The sequence below is a fragment of the Monodelphis domestica genome, chromosome X, assembly GCF_027887165.1.
Source record: "Monodelphis domestica isolate mMonDom1 chromosome X, mMonDom1.pri, whole genome shotgun sequence".
Classification (NCBI taxonomy): domain Eukaryota; kingdom Metazoa; phylum Chordata; class Mammalia; order Didelphimorphia; family Didelphidae; genus Monodelphis; species Monodelphis domestica.
Genome location: NC_077235.1, coordinates 42,006,389 through 42,023,689, shown reverse-complemented (window position 1 = coordinate 42,023,689; position 17,301 = coordinate 42,006,389). Strand labels below are relative to the sequence as shown.

Below are 17,301 nucleotides of genomic sequence, written 5' to 3'. Positions count from 1 at the left end.
AATAGCACACCTGATCTCTTTCAAATTCTCCTCCAAACAACTTTAAAATAAGACCTCAAAATGAATTCTAGAGTAGCAGAACCAAGAAAAAGATGAGTCCATTAAAATTTAGGAATTTGGCAGGAATGGTCTGCCCCACAGGGATGAGAGTGGAACCTAATCCAGGACAGGCAACATCCCAGCTAGATAGCAATGGGCCAATATGGAATGTTGTTTTGCCTATACATGTCTGGAACAGGTTTTGTTTTCAATTGGGGTGTGTGGGAGTTAGGATGGAGAAAAGGAGGGTTAGGAGGGTTTTTGCTAACTGAAAAAAATAATGCATAATTTTTAAAACAGTATAAATATGAGCTAGTATAATCAGTACTAACTATTTATTTATTTTTATTTTTAACAACCTTTACCTTTTATCTTAGAACCATTCCTAGGCTTTACCTTCTGTCTTAGAACCATTCCTAGGCAGAAGAGCAGTAAAGGATAGGCAATGGGAGTTGCATGACTTGCCCAGGGTCACACAGCTGGGAAATGTCTGAGGCCAGATTTGAACCTAGGGCATCCCATCTCTACGTCTGGCTCTCAATCCACTGAGCCACCCAGCTGTCCCCAATACTGACTTTTTAGACATTGGTACAGAGGATTTTAATGGCAGAGAGAATAATTACAGCAAGTGACTTTGAGAAGTACTTGAAATACTTCCCAATATTCCCTATATTCCCATGAGGTAGGTACTACAGGTATATGTGAGAAAACTGAGAATCAATAGGATAAGTGTTTTGACCTTAGTTGAGGTCAGAGATAAGATCAAAGCCAAGTTTTCTTAACTTGGGCTCTGCTTCCCTTCTCTGAATCTTCATTGCGATGTCCTTTATCCTATAGTCTCCAGGGGAGCCCAAGTCAGAGAGAGGGATAAGGGGAAAGGGGGAAGGGATGGGAGGAGGAAGTAGAAGTCTTCATCCACTCTCCTCTTTGATGCTACCTTTCACTAGCAACTGACTAATACTACAGTCCAACTTTGCCAAGGACAGTAAATAGCCTTATTCTGGCCTTGAATAATAGCCCTGCTTGGAAGAAATACAAGTATCCAAATGAAGACACAGCAACTCTTCCTGCCCACCAGTCAGTGACAATTGGACCCTTGCCTGTGGCTATTATTCAGACATAGCCCTGTCCTAAATAGCATCATTAGTGGCATTTTTGCCCAAGTCACTCTTAGAGGTAACTGAATATTCTCAACAAGAACTTGGAAGCCAGTAACTATAGAAAAGAGCTGAATAAAAGCAGATTCAATAAGACTGCTGCCTCATTAAAGCCACGTGATAGCATGCATTCATTCTTGCCTACTTTTATTTGTAACTCCCCAAATTCACATGTGGGACTGTAGCCTGTATTGTGGGAAAATGCCAAATAGAGTGTTTCAAAAATGCAAACTGACTTCACTGAAAAATATTATGTTATTGTGAGCAAGATAACATATGTAGGGAGGTATATGCAAGTGCAACAATAGGTCAAAATTCTAAAACCATCATACCTGATGGATGAAGACCCAATTGTTTATCAAGTTGCTTCCACTATCTACTTGTGAAGCAAAACCTCTGAGAAGAAAACCTCTGAGTACACTCATGTGCCAAACAATTTCCCCTACAAATTCTGAATGATAAAATAATACAAATACCAAACAGATGTCCATTCCACAATTCTCATTAATAATCTGTTCTTTCAAAGTAAACATTTATCAAAGTTCCCATGGTCTTCTGAGGACTGTACTGGCTGCTAGAAGAAATACAAACTTTATATAAAACAGTTCCTCATAAAATTTACAGTCTAGTACAAAGAGAGAAGAGACACAGATAATGATAAAATTGCAAAATAAGTGATTTAAGGAATGATGGGAATAAACAGCCATGAGAGGTTATTTAAAAGGGCCTATGGCTCTCTCTTGCTTCTTCTCTTCTGAAGGCAGTTCTTGGAACCTTAGAGGTCAAGACCAAGTATCCCATTTTATAGATGAGGAAATTGAGGCTGATGGAGATTAAGTGACTTTCTAGGCTTACACAGCTAGACAACTATCTGAGGAATGGTATGAACTCAGGTCCTCCTTAGTCCACATTCTCTTCCTTATCTATTACACCAAGCTAAGTTCATTAATGTTGCAAATGTGGTGAAGAAACTGTACAATGAGGACACAGTCCTTGAAGACTGGCCAGACATTCTTTTCCCTGCCTCCAACCTAACATGAGAAACTTCAGAGGTCAATTTTGACCATAATGACTCTGATTTCACGTGATAATGAAAAGTTTTCTTATTGGCCTCAGAGTCAGAAGGTCTGAAGATACAGGAAAAGTAAAATTAGGACTGGGCATACACCCAAAAAGTCTGCATGGCTCACTGTTTCCTGGCAGCTTTCAAGTGAGAATGATTGCCTTGAGCAGTTGAGGGGAGGGAAGTTGGTCTTTACCTTATTTCAAGCCAATTGACACCTGTTTCTTTTAAGGTTTTTTTTTTTCCTTTTTTGATCTTAGGTGAATGAATACTCTGAGAGTGGACAGCCTAAGTGACCAGTGGCTTTGGAAGACTCATCATAACTGTCACAGAGATCTTACTAGAAAACAGACCTGGGAGCAGTAGCAGCCAAATCCAGTGAGAGGACAACACGGCATCAGAGGTATCTGACCCAACCCAGCAGGGTATTCAGATATAACAGTTTCAGGCAAGAAGCCAATACAGATAAGCGACAGTTACTTATCTATTGGGAACCCTCATAAGGGAATATTGTAGAGGACTGGTGAAGGAAGAAAAGAGCTTCAAAGGCCAGAATTTGTGAGATATTTTTCAATTACATATGCTCCCTACATACCTGCCTCAAATTCTTTTGCTTCAAGTTCGAACCCACTATCCCCAGTAACCTTGAGGATGTGAGGGGTCACACAGGTAATGTCTAAAACTGAATCAGAACTCAGTCCTTCTTGATTCTAGTATCACCTAACTGCCTTAGTAGCATGCTAGACTTTTAAATGGTTTGGGCCAATTTTAATCTGTTAGACAAGGAAAAGATTTGGTGGGTATATTTGGCAAGTTGGTCGAATTCATGCCTAGGGAGATATATTGAAAAGTATTTATTAAGGGTTTATGTATTCTTCCTTTCTGTTGCAGAAGTAGAATTAGAAACAAAACCTCTAGAAAAGCAATCCCATAGCATATTGGTTCACAATATGTAGTATAACAATTCTGAAGAGCATTGGGGTCATATTAAAATGTTAATACTATTCACAAAATGAAGATAACAGATGCCAAGAAGGAACAGAATCAGTCTTAGTGTATGGTTCCCATTTCCCTAGGTTTGAGGGTAACAAACAATGGGGTAACTTCTGAACATGGAACTGTGTGATTGTTTTCCCACTCTAGTCAAAGGTACAGAACCAATGAGGGCTCAAATTTATTTAGTTAAAAAAAGCTGGCTGTCAAAAAGAGGAAACTACCCTGTTATCCACAGGGAAAGATAATAGTATAGTTGAGATAAGTGAAATGAGGATGTTTTCTAATAAGGAGTGATAAAGGAGGTACAGGGATGCAGGGAACTGAATTCTAATTGTGCTATTTAACAAAAAGCTATGGGCTGGGGGTGGACATAAAGTCTAGTGTCTGTATTACCCATAGCAAATATGCATCCTTAGGGGCTGGGGTCATACCAGTCAAACTAGTTTTTGCTGGTTCACACAATGCAAATTTTGCTTGATTATAGTTATGATCACATGTTGGTTTAAGGTCTAGATCTATAATTTCATGGAAATTGGAAACCTGCTGATGTACATTAGCCTTTCTTTTTCAATGTACATATAATCTTACAGTTTCAAGGGCACTGAGATGTGACTTGTCAAAGATAAGAAAACCAATATGTGTCTGATGTGAGACTTGAACTCACATCTTACTGACTGCAAATATAATCTTCTATAAGTTATGCAAGGATAACTTTCAAAGTAATATGTACAATTAAGTAAACATGTCTGACTGTGTCTCCCCCTATGTTATAGCACTAGTCATTCTATCCCTCTCTTTCAGCTATCTCTCATCTTCATTCTGTTAATAATATTGTTGTTGATGTCAGGAGACTCAGATTAGTAAAAAGTGCTTTTTCCCTTCATACTGTGAATTCATTTATATGTGTGTGGTTCTCTATAGTTAAGGGACTAGAAAGGTCATATGAAATTATTTAAGGATACCAGAAAGAATCCTTAGGAAAAATTCTCTGAAGAGCAATGGAAGCAAGGGTAGAGGCCAGAATTCTGTCCGTAAGGGGACAAGAAAATGGGAAGGTTGGCTTTAGGGTCAGGGATGTTGTTTCTATTATAGGTTAAAGGGCATTTATCTTCATGGAGGACAGGAAGGGTTACTCAGTGGGGAGTAGTTTGCTCCTATTCTAAGTTAAAAGTCAGTGTCGACCTAACAAACTTATAGCAAGCCCTGATTTTAGTAAGAAAGGAAAACTTTGTTCCTTTTCAGGAACTTTATCAGTTTCACATGGAAAACCATAATTAAAGACATTTTCTTCATTATAACAAGATCCTCTTTTTTGAGATATCTAAAAATGAATAATACTTGTATTACTCATGAGGCATTTCTTAAAAATATGGACACTTGAACTTTAGCTAATGTTCCAATATAATTATCAACAATTGACTAGTGGCCAACACTGTTTGAAGAGTTCAAGACTCTTGCTTTTTCCTATTTTTAATACAGAGGAATATTCCAAATTTTCAGATTTCATTTCAATTCTTGGGGTTTTCTCCTCTCCAGGAAAAAAGAAATAAAACCCTAAATTACCTGGATGTCACAACCATAAAACAGAATGTGATGTTAAGAGTAAATTAATTCCTGAATTTTGAAATTCAGTAGAATTCCTGCCTGTGGAAGAATTGCAAATGATGCCTCTAAGAATTTTGGGTTGAGGTCTAAGATTTGTGTTAGGATCAGTTACCAAGAGGATAAATTATAATAGCTGTTATATTTATTTTAGCCCCCCCAAAATGAAGGCAAGTAAAGGTTTACTCTGTAGAGGAAGGCTTTTAAATAAAAATTATTTCTCTTATTATTATGATTATTTTAGAGAAAGCTGCTCCATTCCAACTTCTGTCAGTTTTTTAGGAAATTAAGGCCACTAGAATTCATATTATCTAACTCATGACCCACTGAGCTAACAGAGATCATAGATGCCCTAGAGGAAAAGCCTGTGAATTTAAGCAGGGTAGCCAAGGAAGAATTTGGTAATCCTGAGAGCTTTATCTGGTTGGAGAAAGGGGGAGTACTTAAATATTCAAAGTCTGAAGAAATGATGGAGAATGGAAAATAAGGTACTGAATTCAGGAGTAGGCTGGCAAATGTTAAACAATTAGCATTCAAAAAATAAGTGTGTACATTACACATTATTAATCTAAATCTGTACAATTAACATTTTTCTATCACTTTATGTCTAGAAATCAAACAATAATTTAAACCTAAATTTGTAGTACATGATTATATCTGAGGTATACACACTCATAATGAAAATTTAACAATTAAGAAAACAATTTAACAATTTAAAAAACAACAATTTAACAAATTTGTCAGCATACACTTGGCAATTCTGAATACTTTTCTTCCATCAGTAAGGAAGACCCCTCAAAATCTGAATGGTACTATACATTTGGATGACTATATAGGAGGTAGGGGACCAATGGAGCAAAAAGACACATTACTTTGGATGTTTATAAGTTTAGATGGGAATCCTTTGCATTTTATATAGAGCCAAATAAGATCTATTCTATATTTGATATATTATTATCATAAGTGCTCACATGCCAACTAAGGGTCCCCTTCCTACCTTTTTTATGGAAACCTAGACATGAACCAAATTCTGTTCTGATATTCCTAGAGAAAATCCTGGGTGAGGCAACAAATTGAACAGTGGAATTATAAGACAAGCTCCTGGAACTGAAAATGGGACCTCTACAAACAGATACTTAATTGAGGTCACAAATTTTCTTATAACCTTGGGGAAAATGTCACCTTTGTGTCCCGAAGCAACCAATTTGCTGCCTATGATTTCAAAATATAAAACAAAGTCATGTGGATAAACATGAGCCACTGTGGTAGTCAATGAAGCTCTTTGGTATCATGCTACATCTGATAACACCCCAAGTTTTGATTATAGAAGACCAATTGGCCTTCAAAGATTTTTATCTGCAAGCAGAATATGATTGAGTCCCTTGAGAAATGTTTATTGGCTAGCCTATTATACAATACTGCTCTAATTGATAAAGAAATAGAAGATAAAAATCAAGGAAGTCAGCATTTCCTCTGGGAACCTGCCAGGGAAGCATTGATGTGTTTTTCCAGATTCAGAGTGAATGGAAGGTTCCTTGAGAACAGGAACCTTTACTTTATTATGTGTGGCCACAGGAAATCTATTCAAGTCATGCAGATGCACTCCAACACAGTCAGCTATAAGAGACCTATAGGGATTAGCGAAATGGCCAAAACAATGTTTCTAGATATTTGGACAATCTTAAATATAGCAAAAATAAGTCAAAGGGTGATGTTAGAATATGAAAGCTCCTATCTACTTTTTGGAAATTCCGAAAATACTGGGTGTGGAAGAGAGGGCATAATGTAAAATCGATCTGGAAAGATAAGCTGGAGTCCTTTGGCCCTTTCCATCATCTCTGCAATTGAATTCTCTTTTATGTTTTCTTCTCCAATGCAATGGTGAGTTTCTCAAGAGTATAAAGTGTCTGTTTTTTCCTACTTATGTCCCTAACACTTAGCACAGTACTTGGAACACAGTAAGTACTTAATATTTGCTATTTTATTCATTCATGTGGAAATAGTGGAACACATTCACTAAATGGATTTTTAAAAATCTTTCACCCTTCTCTTTAGGAAAGTTGACAAGTCTATACTGTGAGCAAGTCTTCACAAGCCAGTACTTTCTCTGATACAAATATACTTAGGAGAAAATGTCATATTAGTTTAAAGGTAAAATTTCTTCCTCCATCCAAATTAACCTAATCACAGAAGGCACTTGGATTGTATCAATCAGAATTAAACTGGGTGTGAATAAGTTCTCAATCAATTTGAAAGAAAAAGGGAGCCTTTGGGTCATTAGATGAGAGCAGATGTTGCTGATATGAAATAGTTTGTGATTGACTGAAAGAATCAGACTTTCCATGGAGTCTCGATATAATACAAGACAGTCCACAATGATGCATTCTAACAGCCTTGTGGCTGAATCCATTGAAGGATTCCTGAGAGAGTAATGTCTCTAGTGAAGAGAGGTATGAATTTCTCTCTTTCCAACCTCTTCCTCCAACCTAGTAAACTTAGAAAGGTGGATGATCCAGAGTTATAAGGTAGCAATATCCTCAGAGCAATAGTGGTTGATAGAAATATTTTTGCACCAGGAGCTGAGATACACTTGGCATACTGAGGATAAGCAGTTTTAGAATATTATACAGACAACTGGAGTATAGCAGAGCTATACCTAAAGGGATCTTTGTGAGAACTCCATGAAAAGATAAAAAGATTTCCATGAATAAAAAGTGATATTTTTTCCTTCATCAACATTATGCTTTTTACATTTGAGCTCAGTATTCCAAAGGGACCACCCCAACAACGCCCCAGTTTGGGAAGATGTTATTTTAACAGCTATCTTTGCTATAGTCTTTCTAAAAGCTGATTTACTCTGGCTGGTAATCAATGGAGAACAGACTTGTGGGGGCTCATTAGTGTCAACTCCAAAAAATAATCACCTTCCCTTTGAGTTACCCCTAGACCCATCATGGGACTAACAGTTGCAGATGCCCTTTGGAGATTCCAAATTGCAAGTGCAAATTGGAGGGGTGAATACAGTATGCTTTCCCTTCAAAGGCTTATAGTTTTCACGTTAGAAGGGATCCCAGACATCATAAAAAAGAGGAATGTGGAGGTTACACTAGAAATTGTTATTAAAAGAAGGAGGCAGAAGTGGAGGTAATGGAAATAGAAGTGCACAAGGAAGAAAAACTGTACTCAATATATGACTTAGGACAAGTCCCTTTGCTTTCCTAAGCCTTCTGTATACTGAACTGAATGCTGAACTTGGAGGCAGGAAGACCTAGTTTTGAATTTCACTTTGGACACTAGTTGTGTGAATTTGGACACATCACTGAATTTCTCTTACCCTCAGTTTTCTCATGTATAAAGTGATTTTCTTACACTGTAGGGCTATTGTGAACTCAGATAAGAAAACGTATAAAAATGTTTTGCAAACCTTACCATGCTACATAAATATGAAATATGATTATAATGATAGACCTGGACTATATGGTCTCTGAGTTGTCTCCTTCCAGCTTTGCCACTTCATGCCTATAACTCAAAAGGGACAGAATAATAATATATTCCTTCTACACTCCCCAACAGTTCAATGGAAGGAATACTGTACTGAGTATCAGAAACTCACTCCATTTCAATTCTAGCTTTATTCTGACCTTATGTAAATAAGATTCTGATTCAGCAGCCTCTTACATGTAACACAGAGATAGATAAGAAAAGAACTCAAAGGCTCTTGGAGGAGACCTGCCATATAAATAAAAGGTTTTCTTATGCTGTTCTTACAAGTGAAGGTATTATTTCCACTTTGATATCCATAAAACTGCACATACCTTTTAAGAGCCCTGTAATGATTAATGGTAATGGTGTATTCTGAGGCTCTAAATGTCAGTAGGGTTTCCTGAGAATTGTCACCAATTAATAACTCTTTTGAAGAAGAATACTTTATTAGCTTTCCAATCAATTACATAGAAGTTTTGCTCTGAAGAAAGGTCAGAAATGCACATGTCCCAACATGACTCTTCACTTACACAGGCTCCATAAGCAGCATGCCAATTAGTGTAGTAAGACTGCATACCTATGTGAAATTACTAGACACCCACCTTGCTATTACTTGAAAAACAATATTGAGTCTGTTTAATGTGTTATTAGAAGTGTTCAAGAACTGGATATTCATATTCTGATGAGTGGTGTAGAATGAGACATAATTATATTTCAGTTGTCCAGCTGGTTTTCTTTTCATTTTACAACTTCCCCAGAAAGGAAAAAAAGATATTTTGGAGTCCTCTGCTTACCCTTCCATAGGCCATAGTTTTAGAGTTAGAAGGGACCTCAGTGATCATCCAGTGTGACCTCATTTTATAAGGAAACTGGTTCAGAGAGGAGAAGCAAGTGAAAATAGGATTTGAAAACATATCTTTTGACTTCTGAGACCATGTCAAAGTAGATTTTAAAAATTAATATCCAATACTCCAAGTATTATATTTAATAAGACTTATTAATATTTAACTTGAAGCAAAAGGAAACTAAAAGCTAGAGAAACAGGGAGAGCTCACCCAGCCTTGCAAATGGAGAAAGAAGAGCATGAGGGAGGTGTTACCCAAAACTTATATACATAATGTAAAGGACACAAGTAAACAAAAAGGGAAAAGGAATTTGGGGATGAGGGAAGAATTCTGGGAGATGAAGTCCAAAGGATACAAAATTTCCATGTATACATTTCCTTTCTACTTGGAATCAGAGGGCCTAAATACAAATCCTAGCCCTGCCATTTACTACCTTAAATATCCTGGGCATCAGTTTATCATCTGTAAAATGAGGGAGCTGAACTAAATAATCTCCAAGGTAATTTCCAGCTCTATGCATTTACAAAACGAGGTAATTTATGTAAAGTGATTTCCAAACTTAAAAGAGCTACATAAATGTAAGCTATTATTAGGCGATACTTCTCAGGACCCATGCCTTTCTGAGGAAAAAAAAGATGTGATTGGCAACAATCCAAGTCACTGATGGAGTTAGCTGGCATGGCACTAGATACCAAGTGAATGGTAGAGACATCTTTTCATAAAGATGCTAAGTGACTGATTTGGCCATGCAGTTTACTGAGGCTATTTCTAACATTTTAAGAAGCACACTTCTTTGAGCCCTCAGTTGAAGATGGGATAGGATTGTTAATATTGACAGGAGAGATCTTGTTTGTACCGTAGATGAAAAGCTTTTCATTTGGCTGTTGAGCCTGAATTTAGTGTGCATATATACAAAGATATTATTCATAAAAGACATTATTTTTGATCATCAAGCTTTGAAAAAGGGGAAAATTTAACTAAAGCTAGTTTGAAAAGTCAACTAAACCTTTTCTTTTAAAATACAAACTTTGCAAAGGACTTCTTTTCATCTGCTTTCTCATTCCCCTAAAAATGTCTTATCTCCTTGGCTGAAAAAAAGAAACCTTTCCAATCGCCCCTCCATTTAAGAGTTATAGGTGTCTTGCCTTTTTAACCTAGATACAAAATTTTCCTAGCAAAGAAACCAAGCACAAGTCACTTCCCTTCAGGAAAATTCGATTTACTCATCTGTAAAAAAGAAATAATGATCTTTGTTCTGGGTTTTTAAGTCACTGTGATAGAAAGATTTTGTAAACCTTTGGGTGCTCAAAAAATAGGAGCTACTATAAATGAACATCATTATTACTACCATTAGCTCTGACTCCAGATCTGGTTCCCTTTTCTGAGCCAAATCACAATTTCTTGACCTAATTGCTAATAAAGAAGCAATTGTGCTTGGCTAAGAGCATTGGTTTGTATATTGAGATGTTTCTGATTGATATATACATCTCAACCATTCTTAGAAATTACTAGCCATTTTGCACTCCAGCAAATTGACTTTGGGAAAGTAGGAAGGCAACCTCTAAGAGTGTTACCTTAGAGTAATGCTGGAGTCAACTGTTCTCTACCAGGGTCCATAGTATTCCTCTCTTAGGATCATGTATTGGGTGGGAGCTGGAGAGGACCTTATCCAGTCCATTCACCTTATCTTACAGATAAAGAAACAGAGAGTTTGAGTTGCCCAAGGTCACATGGGTCATATATTCATTTAGATTTAGGGCTAAGAAAAAAAACACCTTAGAGGTTACTCAGAGACAAAGTCTTCATTTTACAGAGGGGTGAAGTAACTTTTCATACATATTGTAGATAAGAAATGGCAGAAGCAGAATTCAAACCCAGGTCTTTTACTTTCAGATTTAATACTCAATTTAACATGTCATTTTTGGATTTGAACAGAATTTGCAGAATGAAATCTATCATTTTCTACTATCTTATGGTTTCTCTTCTTTCTTGGCTTTCTCCTGCCCTTATTCTTTTCATTATCCATCTCCCAAGTTCCACTGCCTCCTTGCTTGTCTTTTACACTTTTGGCTGCTTCACTCCAAGTCCAGAGCCTGATTATATCCCACTGCTTCTCCAGTAGCCTGCTCCTATGGTTATAGCTCAGTCATTGTCCCTCAGCTCAGAGAAACACATGCATAATGGGGTCAAGTCCACCCAATTTGAGAAATCTTCTGATGGACTCCTAAAAAGATTCCATTTGGAACACCCTTCAGTATCAGCAGGATCACAGCTATCCTGTTGGATATTTGGATCAAATGTTCAAATGCGGACTTCCTATAGGTCCCAAACAACATTGGAGGCCCAATTTTGATTTCCTGTTGAGTTGGTTCATTAAGCTTAATGGTTTTTGACTGCCTACCACTGCCTTCTCTTTCTAGGGAAGCTTGGAAGCAAGGTTTTGTGCACACCAACAGATGTTGCAACCGAGCTCATCATTATCTGCTCTGATGATGCTTACCTTATTCTTCATCAGGGAAGTCAAGCCTGAACTACAGCTTGTCCAATGTGTCTGTCTTCTCTGGGTCTATGTTGTTCTTGGGAAAAGGTGACATTATGCATAAATAACACACAGATGTGGCTTCTGGCTTTCATTTCGAAACTAACAGAGCTGCAACATAAGGAGATGAATGTAGTGAGAGAGCTTGTTAACAACCCTGAAGTCACTCAGCCAATGCTGTGAAGACTGTCTGGGAGCTATCAAAGACAGACTGGTAAGTGTGTACAGAATTCTTGCTTGTCCTGACATTAGAGATGCTGTGAATGATATCCATTTAACAATATTCTGGAGGAATCTTTGAAACTCAGCATGGCCTCCTAATATTTCTGATATTAGAACAGAGATCCTAGAGAGTAAGAGCAATGTTTTTTTTCTCTGTTCTCTAAAATGACTAGTATAGTGCCATTGTACCCTAAGGGATTATTAGACACATACATACAAACACACACACACACACACACACACACACACACACATATATATATATATATATGAACCTTTTTTCTTGTAAAGTAAGTGGATTATGATTTCACTTCCTCTCAGGCTCTGCCACCTATAGCCCAACCTCCCTGTCCTGGCCAGGGGGGTTGAATCTTGTGTAATGCAAGGAGAGGGGGAGATCTTCAGACCAGCTATACTTCTTTATTGCCTTTGTGCCAGTAACACCTAAAATAGAGCAAGGAATATAGTATTACTTTAAGATGGCTTTCCGAAAAATGAAAGAAAGAAAGAAAAAGGCCAGTAAATTCCAAGTCTGACAATAGATCATAGATTTAGAGCTGGAAGATTTCTAAGAGATCATCTAGTCTAACAACCTAGTTTTATAGAGTGGGAAACTGAGGACCATAGAGATGAAGTGACTTGCTAAAAGTCAATAAGGTGAGTAGAAGCAAAGACAATAATGGACTCATTTCCTTTATCTCCAAATTCACTGCTCTTTCCACAGGACCATGCTGGACTTCTAGTGTCAGTGAGAGGAACACAAAGAAACAAGCCCTGCCCACAATGAGAGATTTGTTAATGCTACTGTGATCTTTTCTGATTAGGCCCTCTCTATAATACTGCATACAGATCTGGAGGTTACATTGTAGAATTAAAACTGAGAGAGTAGACATTGTCCAAAGGATGGTGAACAGGATGCTGAGGAGGCTGGACAGAATACAAAAGTCAGCTGTTAATGTGCAAAAGAATAGGCTTAGATTACTTCAAGTTGTTTTTTTAACAGTTGTCATAGAGAAGAGGAATTAAATATGTTTTGGGGGTCATTAAAGGCAGAAGTAGAAGTTAAAGTGAAGCAGATTTCAGTCTGATGAAAACAAAAAAAATTTCTAACCATCAGAACTGTCCAAAAGTAGAGTGATCTATATTGGGAAATATGGAGGTCATCATCACAAGTGAAAGATGGCTAGCCATATGCCAGGGATATTGTAGAAAGGATTCCTCTGCAGATATGGTTTGGACTAGATGTCCTCTGAGGTCTCTCCAAATCTGACATTCTGTTACTCTGTGAATTTTAGCTTCTCCTGAATCATACTCCCAACCCTGACTGCTACAAAAACATTTAAGGCTAAAAATGTCAAGTCAAGAGAAGGGGAAGAGCTTTAAAATAATTTTTAAAAAATTCACTGTAAAGCTGCTTGTAATTACATTGCTTTATGCTAAATCCTTTAAGCAACACTCTCCATGTACTCTGTATTATAGACACAGTGCTAACAATTCTGCTATCTTCCATAATAACTTGATTGGTTCAGGTGTCAACATCATGTGAATTTGGATTTTGGTTGGTAAACTGCTATGGAGAATATTGCATCAAACAGTTTTAAATAAAAGAGATCACAGAAAAAGTCCTATTTATTGGACAACTAACTGTTAGGTGGTTTTTCCTTAACTTAAGTTATAAATCTTTTTCTCATCACTTCCCATCTATTACTTTGAGATCTGATCTCTCATAGAGCTGAACAAATAATCTCTCACTTTTTAGCCTTTCAAATCATATCCCTCTTGAATCTTCATTTGTTCAGTCTAAGATGCCTTAGTTTTTTTCAATCCCTAGTTTTTTTCAATCCTTTAGGGCAGGGGTCTCCAAACTGCAGCCCCCTGAGGTCACATGCCCCACTGTACTTCTGGAAGGAGGAGCCCTTGTATGTGGTGGCACCACAAAGCGCGGTGTTGCTCATGTACAGTACTACTTCCAGTGATATGATCCTTCACGTGGCGCCTTGTTCTGAGAGTAACTGTACAAGAATGAGGCGCCGCACAAAGGATTATGTGGCTGCACGATGGAAGACTTCAGCATGGTGAGCGGTGATCTGGGGGAGGGGATTCCGCACTGTGTATACTTCTGCCTGGTATAGTGGTGGCAGTGATGGGCCTATGCAAAGTGTGACAGGCCCATCCCTGCCAACGCTGCAGCCTCTGCTATCCCAGACAGCATATACAGATTTGTTCATAGTTTTTTTATAGTCTGACCCTCCAACGGTCTGAGGGACAGTGAACTGGCCACTGTGTAAAAAGTTTGGGGCCCCCTGCTCTAGGGAATAGTCTCTGTCCTGTCTTCAGACTGTTCACTCACTTCTGGACACAACCCAGTCTATGACCTTCCTAAAATGTGGTACACTGAACTGGCCATATTATCACTGAAATAGTGATGAGGAGAAAGTCCAGTAGAGCTACGACTGCCCTTGATCTGGATAGTATACCTCTTTGAATACAGCGTAGGTGGCACTAACTTTTTGAACTACATTGCTACAGTTGAACCATACTGAAGACTACAATCCACTAAAACCCTTTCCTTCACTTTCCAAATGAACTATTACTCTCTAGCTACTTCCTCATTCTGTACCGAATGTTATTCTTTTCTCTCAGCTTACATCTTCACTACTGCATTGTCTCCACATTTACCCAGTTCTGGAGGTAGGGGGAAGAAAGAATTTTTTTGGTGGGGGTGGGGAGTTGGGGGATAGTAGTAGGAATATAATACCAGTGGAAGAAAGACAGGAACGGCATAGATAGGAACCATGTTCTGGAGGTGGAACCTATAGGACTTGGTAAATAGAAATGATATATGATAGGCTGTGTGAATGGGAGTCCCATAAACATAAATGGGGAAGTTGGGAGGAACAATTCAGGAAGCAAATGTATTTGGTTTTGAACCCAGGATCAAGGATATTATGATCATAAGAGATCTTCCTGATCATTTGGTTCAATGAACTTCATTTTACATGAAAAAACCCTGAAGCATAGAAATAGGAAGTGATTCACAAAATGTCATAAAAGTAGTAAGTATGGATTGGATAAATAGAGATCAGAGGCCATTTAAAAACAAATTTAAAAAGATCATGTTTACCATGAAAGGCAGCAAATGCCTCCTCCCAGACTGACCTCACTTCAGGGCCTCTGTGATGTCACTCATTGTTAGCTCATTTTCTCTATTTATTGAGAGGTTCTGAGCTGCTGTTCACAAACCCACCTTGTCCCTGCTGGGGGCCAGATCTTGGTCTCTAAAGCTGTGGAGCTAGGGCCCCCATAAACCTAGCTAAGAGGTGATGCCTCGCCAAGTCCTTAGGTTGACCAGAGATTTCCTCACTTAGTGCTCATGATCTATTGTTTTGTTTTATACCCTCTGGGTTGAATATTTGACAGCACTACTGAACAGGACTCCTGGCAGCTATGGACACGATCTACAACTATCTGCGCATCTTTGCTGTTCGTGTTTACAACTTCTTCCATACTAACGAAGAATTAATTCCCAACCTGGCTCAGAATTTCTATTCTTATGTACTTGTGCCGACTCAATGGTCCCTGTGGCAGATACTACTTATGATGAAGACCTGTATTGTGACATTTATTACCATTCTGCTTCCCATGGCTCGTGGCTTCACTCTCCACCTACTAAGACACCTGAGACACGAAAGACTAATGTCCATACTTAACGGGACACAATGGGCCTACTATGGCCTGGTCTTCTTTTACCAAGAAAACAGTTATGAGGTAGTTCTAAAGACCATTATATGCCATCTGTTTTTCACCTTGATAATATCATGTCTGCGAGGGATCTGGGCTTTGATTCACCATCTTGCCAGAGCGATGAGACACATTCAGGTTGGAGAAAATAACGTTCGTCGGTGGGCCAGAAGTCCTAGGCATCGTCGGAATCTAGAGGTTGTCAGGTTACGTTTGCAGAGATCTTCACCCCCAATCCGGGCAGTCCAGCCTTTTCAAATCAATCCAGCAGAACCTGATTTGCTTCAATTTCCAGTCAACCAAATGCCCAGGCAACCTCAATTCCCAAGCATTCCCAATTACAACATCCGGCAGAGGCAACATCGGGTGAGGGAGCTGGAGAGGCAGAGGCGACAACAGCAGGAGCAGCGACAACAGCAAGAGCAGCGACAACAGCAGGAGCAGCGACAACAGCAGGAGCAGCGACAACAGCAGGAGCAGCGACAACAGCAGGAGCAGGGACAACAGCAAGAACAGCGACAACAGCAGGAGCAGGGACAACAGCAGGAGCAGGGACAACAGCAGGAGCAGGTGCAACAGGTACAGCAGGAGGTACAGCAGGAACAGCAGGAGGTACAACAGGAACAGCAGCGGGAGGAGCAGGCCCTCGTGCCAGCTAATAATTCCCAGCAGAGCCCTCCTTGTGCCTATTCCATCCACACTTTTCAGGTTGTACACATCAGACTGGGGGAGAGAGGCAGGTACTCCAGCATTCATGCCACACAGATCCCTCTGGGCAGTGGTGGTGGCAGCAGCAGGGTGCCAGGTAGAGTGAAGAGGAGACAGATTGCTCAGCCACCAAGGCAGACCTTCTACCAGCAAGTCCGGAACACCTGCATTGCCACTATCCTGTTGCTCTCTTTCTACTATGCATTCCACCTGTATCTGCAGGTCATCAATTAAAGTGGCTCCACATGAAAGGGCCCTGAGACTCCTTGCATTGTTTCCTAGCCATGAAGCTACTATAGTTACCCGCTTGAGTTCTCAAGAACTTACTCCTTCGATCTCTCAAATGAAAATGCCATCTAGTCTAGGAAGCCTTTCATGTAGCTCCTTTTGGGAATAAAAGATGCCTTTTCCCACCTCGTGTTGGACTTTGAATTATCCTAGACAGTGGGAGAATAGTTGAATGGGTACAGTTCTAAAGGTAAAGCCCCCTTTTCAATTGAGTTCAGATGAGAAAATGAGGTGGGGGGAGTAATGCTGTGTGAGTGTGTGTGAGTGCCTGTGTATGTGTGAATCAGAAGATTCATAGGGGACTGGGCATAGTGGTTTATGCTGGAATTTCACATGACACCCAAGAGAGTGACCAGTCTCTGAAGAAATGCCATATTTTTGGATATGAGATGGGCCCCTTCCAGGTCTAAAAGATGATAAGGGTTACATGATATACTTCTACAGCTTTAAAAACTGGGTAAAAGGAGGGAAAAGAGGTTCTTTCTCAAAACAAAGCCATGAGAGGCTATGCTGTCCTGGTCCTAAAGCCCCAAACTTCTTTCAGTCACTGACTGTTCTAATTTGATCCCAAAAGCCATATATGCTTTGAGGTACTTAATTTCAGTCACTCATATTGCT

At 39.0% G+C, this 17,301-nt stretch overlaps 1 protein-coding gene across 4 annotated transcripts; it reads left to right on the top strand.

Annotated features, from left to right (window-relative positions):
- Positions 1-2,250: 2,250 nt before the first annotated feature.
- LOC103095623 (UPF0746 protein DDB_G0281095-like) lies at positions 2,251-16,808 on the top strand. Of its 4 annotated transcripts, XM_056809832.1 has the most exons (4): positions 2,251-2,406; positions 2,520-2,662; positions 11,834-11,938; positions 15,367-16,808. In XM_056809832.1, exon 4 carries the CDS (start codon positions 15,394-15,396, stop codon positions 16,627-16,629), a length of 1,236 nt encoding a protein of 411 aa, XP_056665810.1. In that variant the 5' UTR covers positions 2,251-2,406; positions 2,520-2,662; positions 11,834-11,938; positions 15,367-15,393; the 3' UTR covers positions 16,630-16,808. The 4 variants fall into 4 exon arrangements, with proteins under 4 accessions (XP_056665810.1, XP_007507434.1, XP_007507435.1 ...); XM_007507372.3 differs by lacking the exon at positions 11,834-11,938 and having other exon boundaries at positions 2,267-2,406; XM_007507373.3 differs by lacking the exon at positions 11,834-11,938 and having other exon boundaries at positions 2,267-2,406; positions 2,492-2,662.
- Positions 16,809-17,301: the final 493 nt, after the last annotated feature.

Coding starts and splice junctions, on each gene's coding strand:
- LOC103095623 (XM_056809832.1), top strand. CDS start 15,394: ATGGACACGATCTACAACTATCTGCGCATCTTTGCTGTTCGTGTTTAC.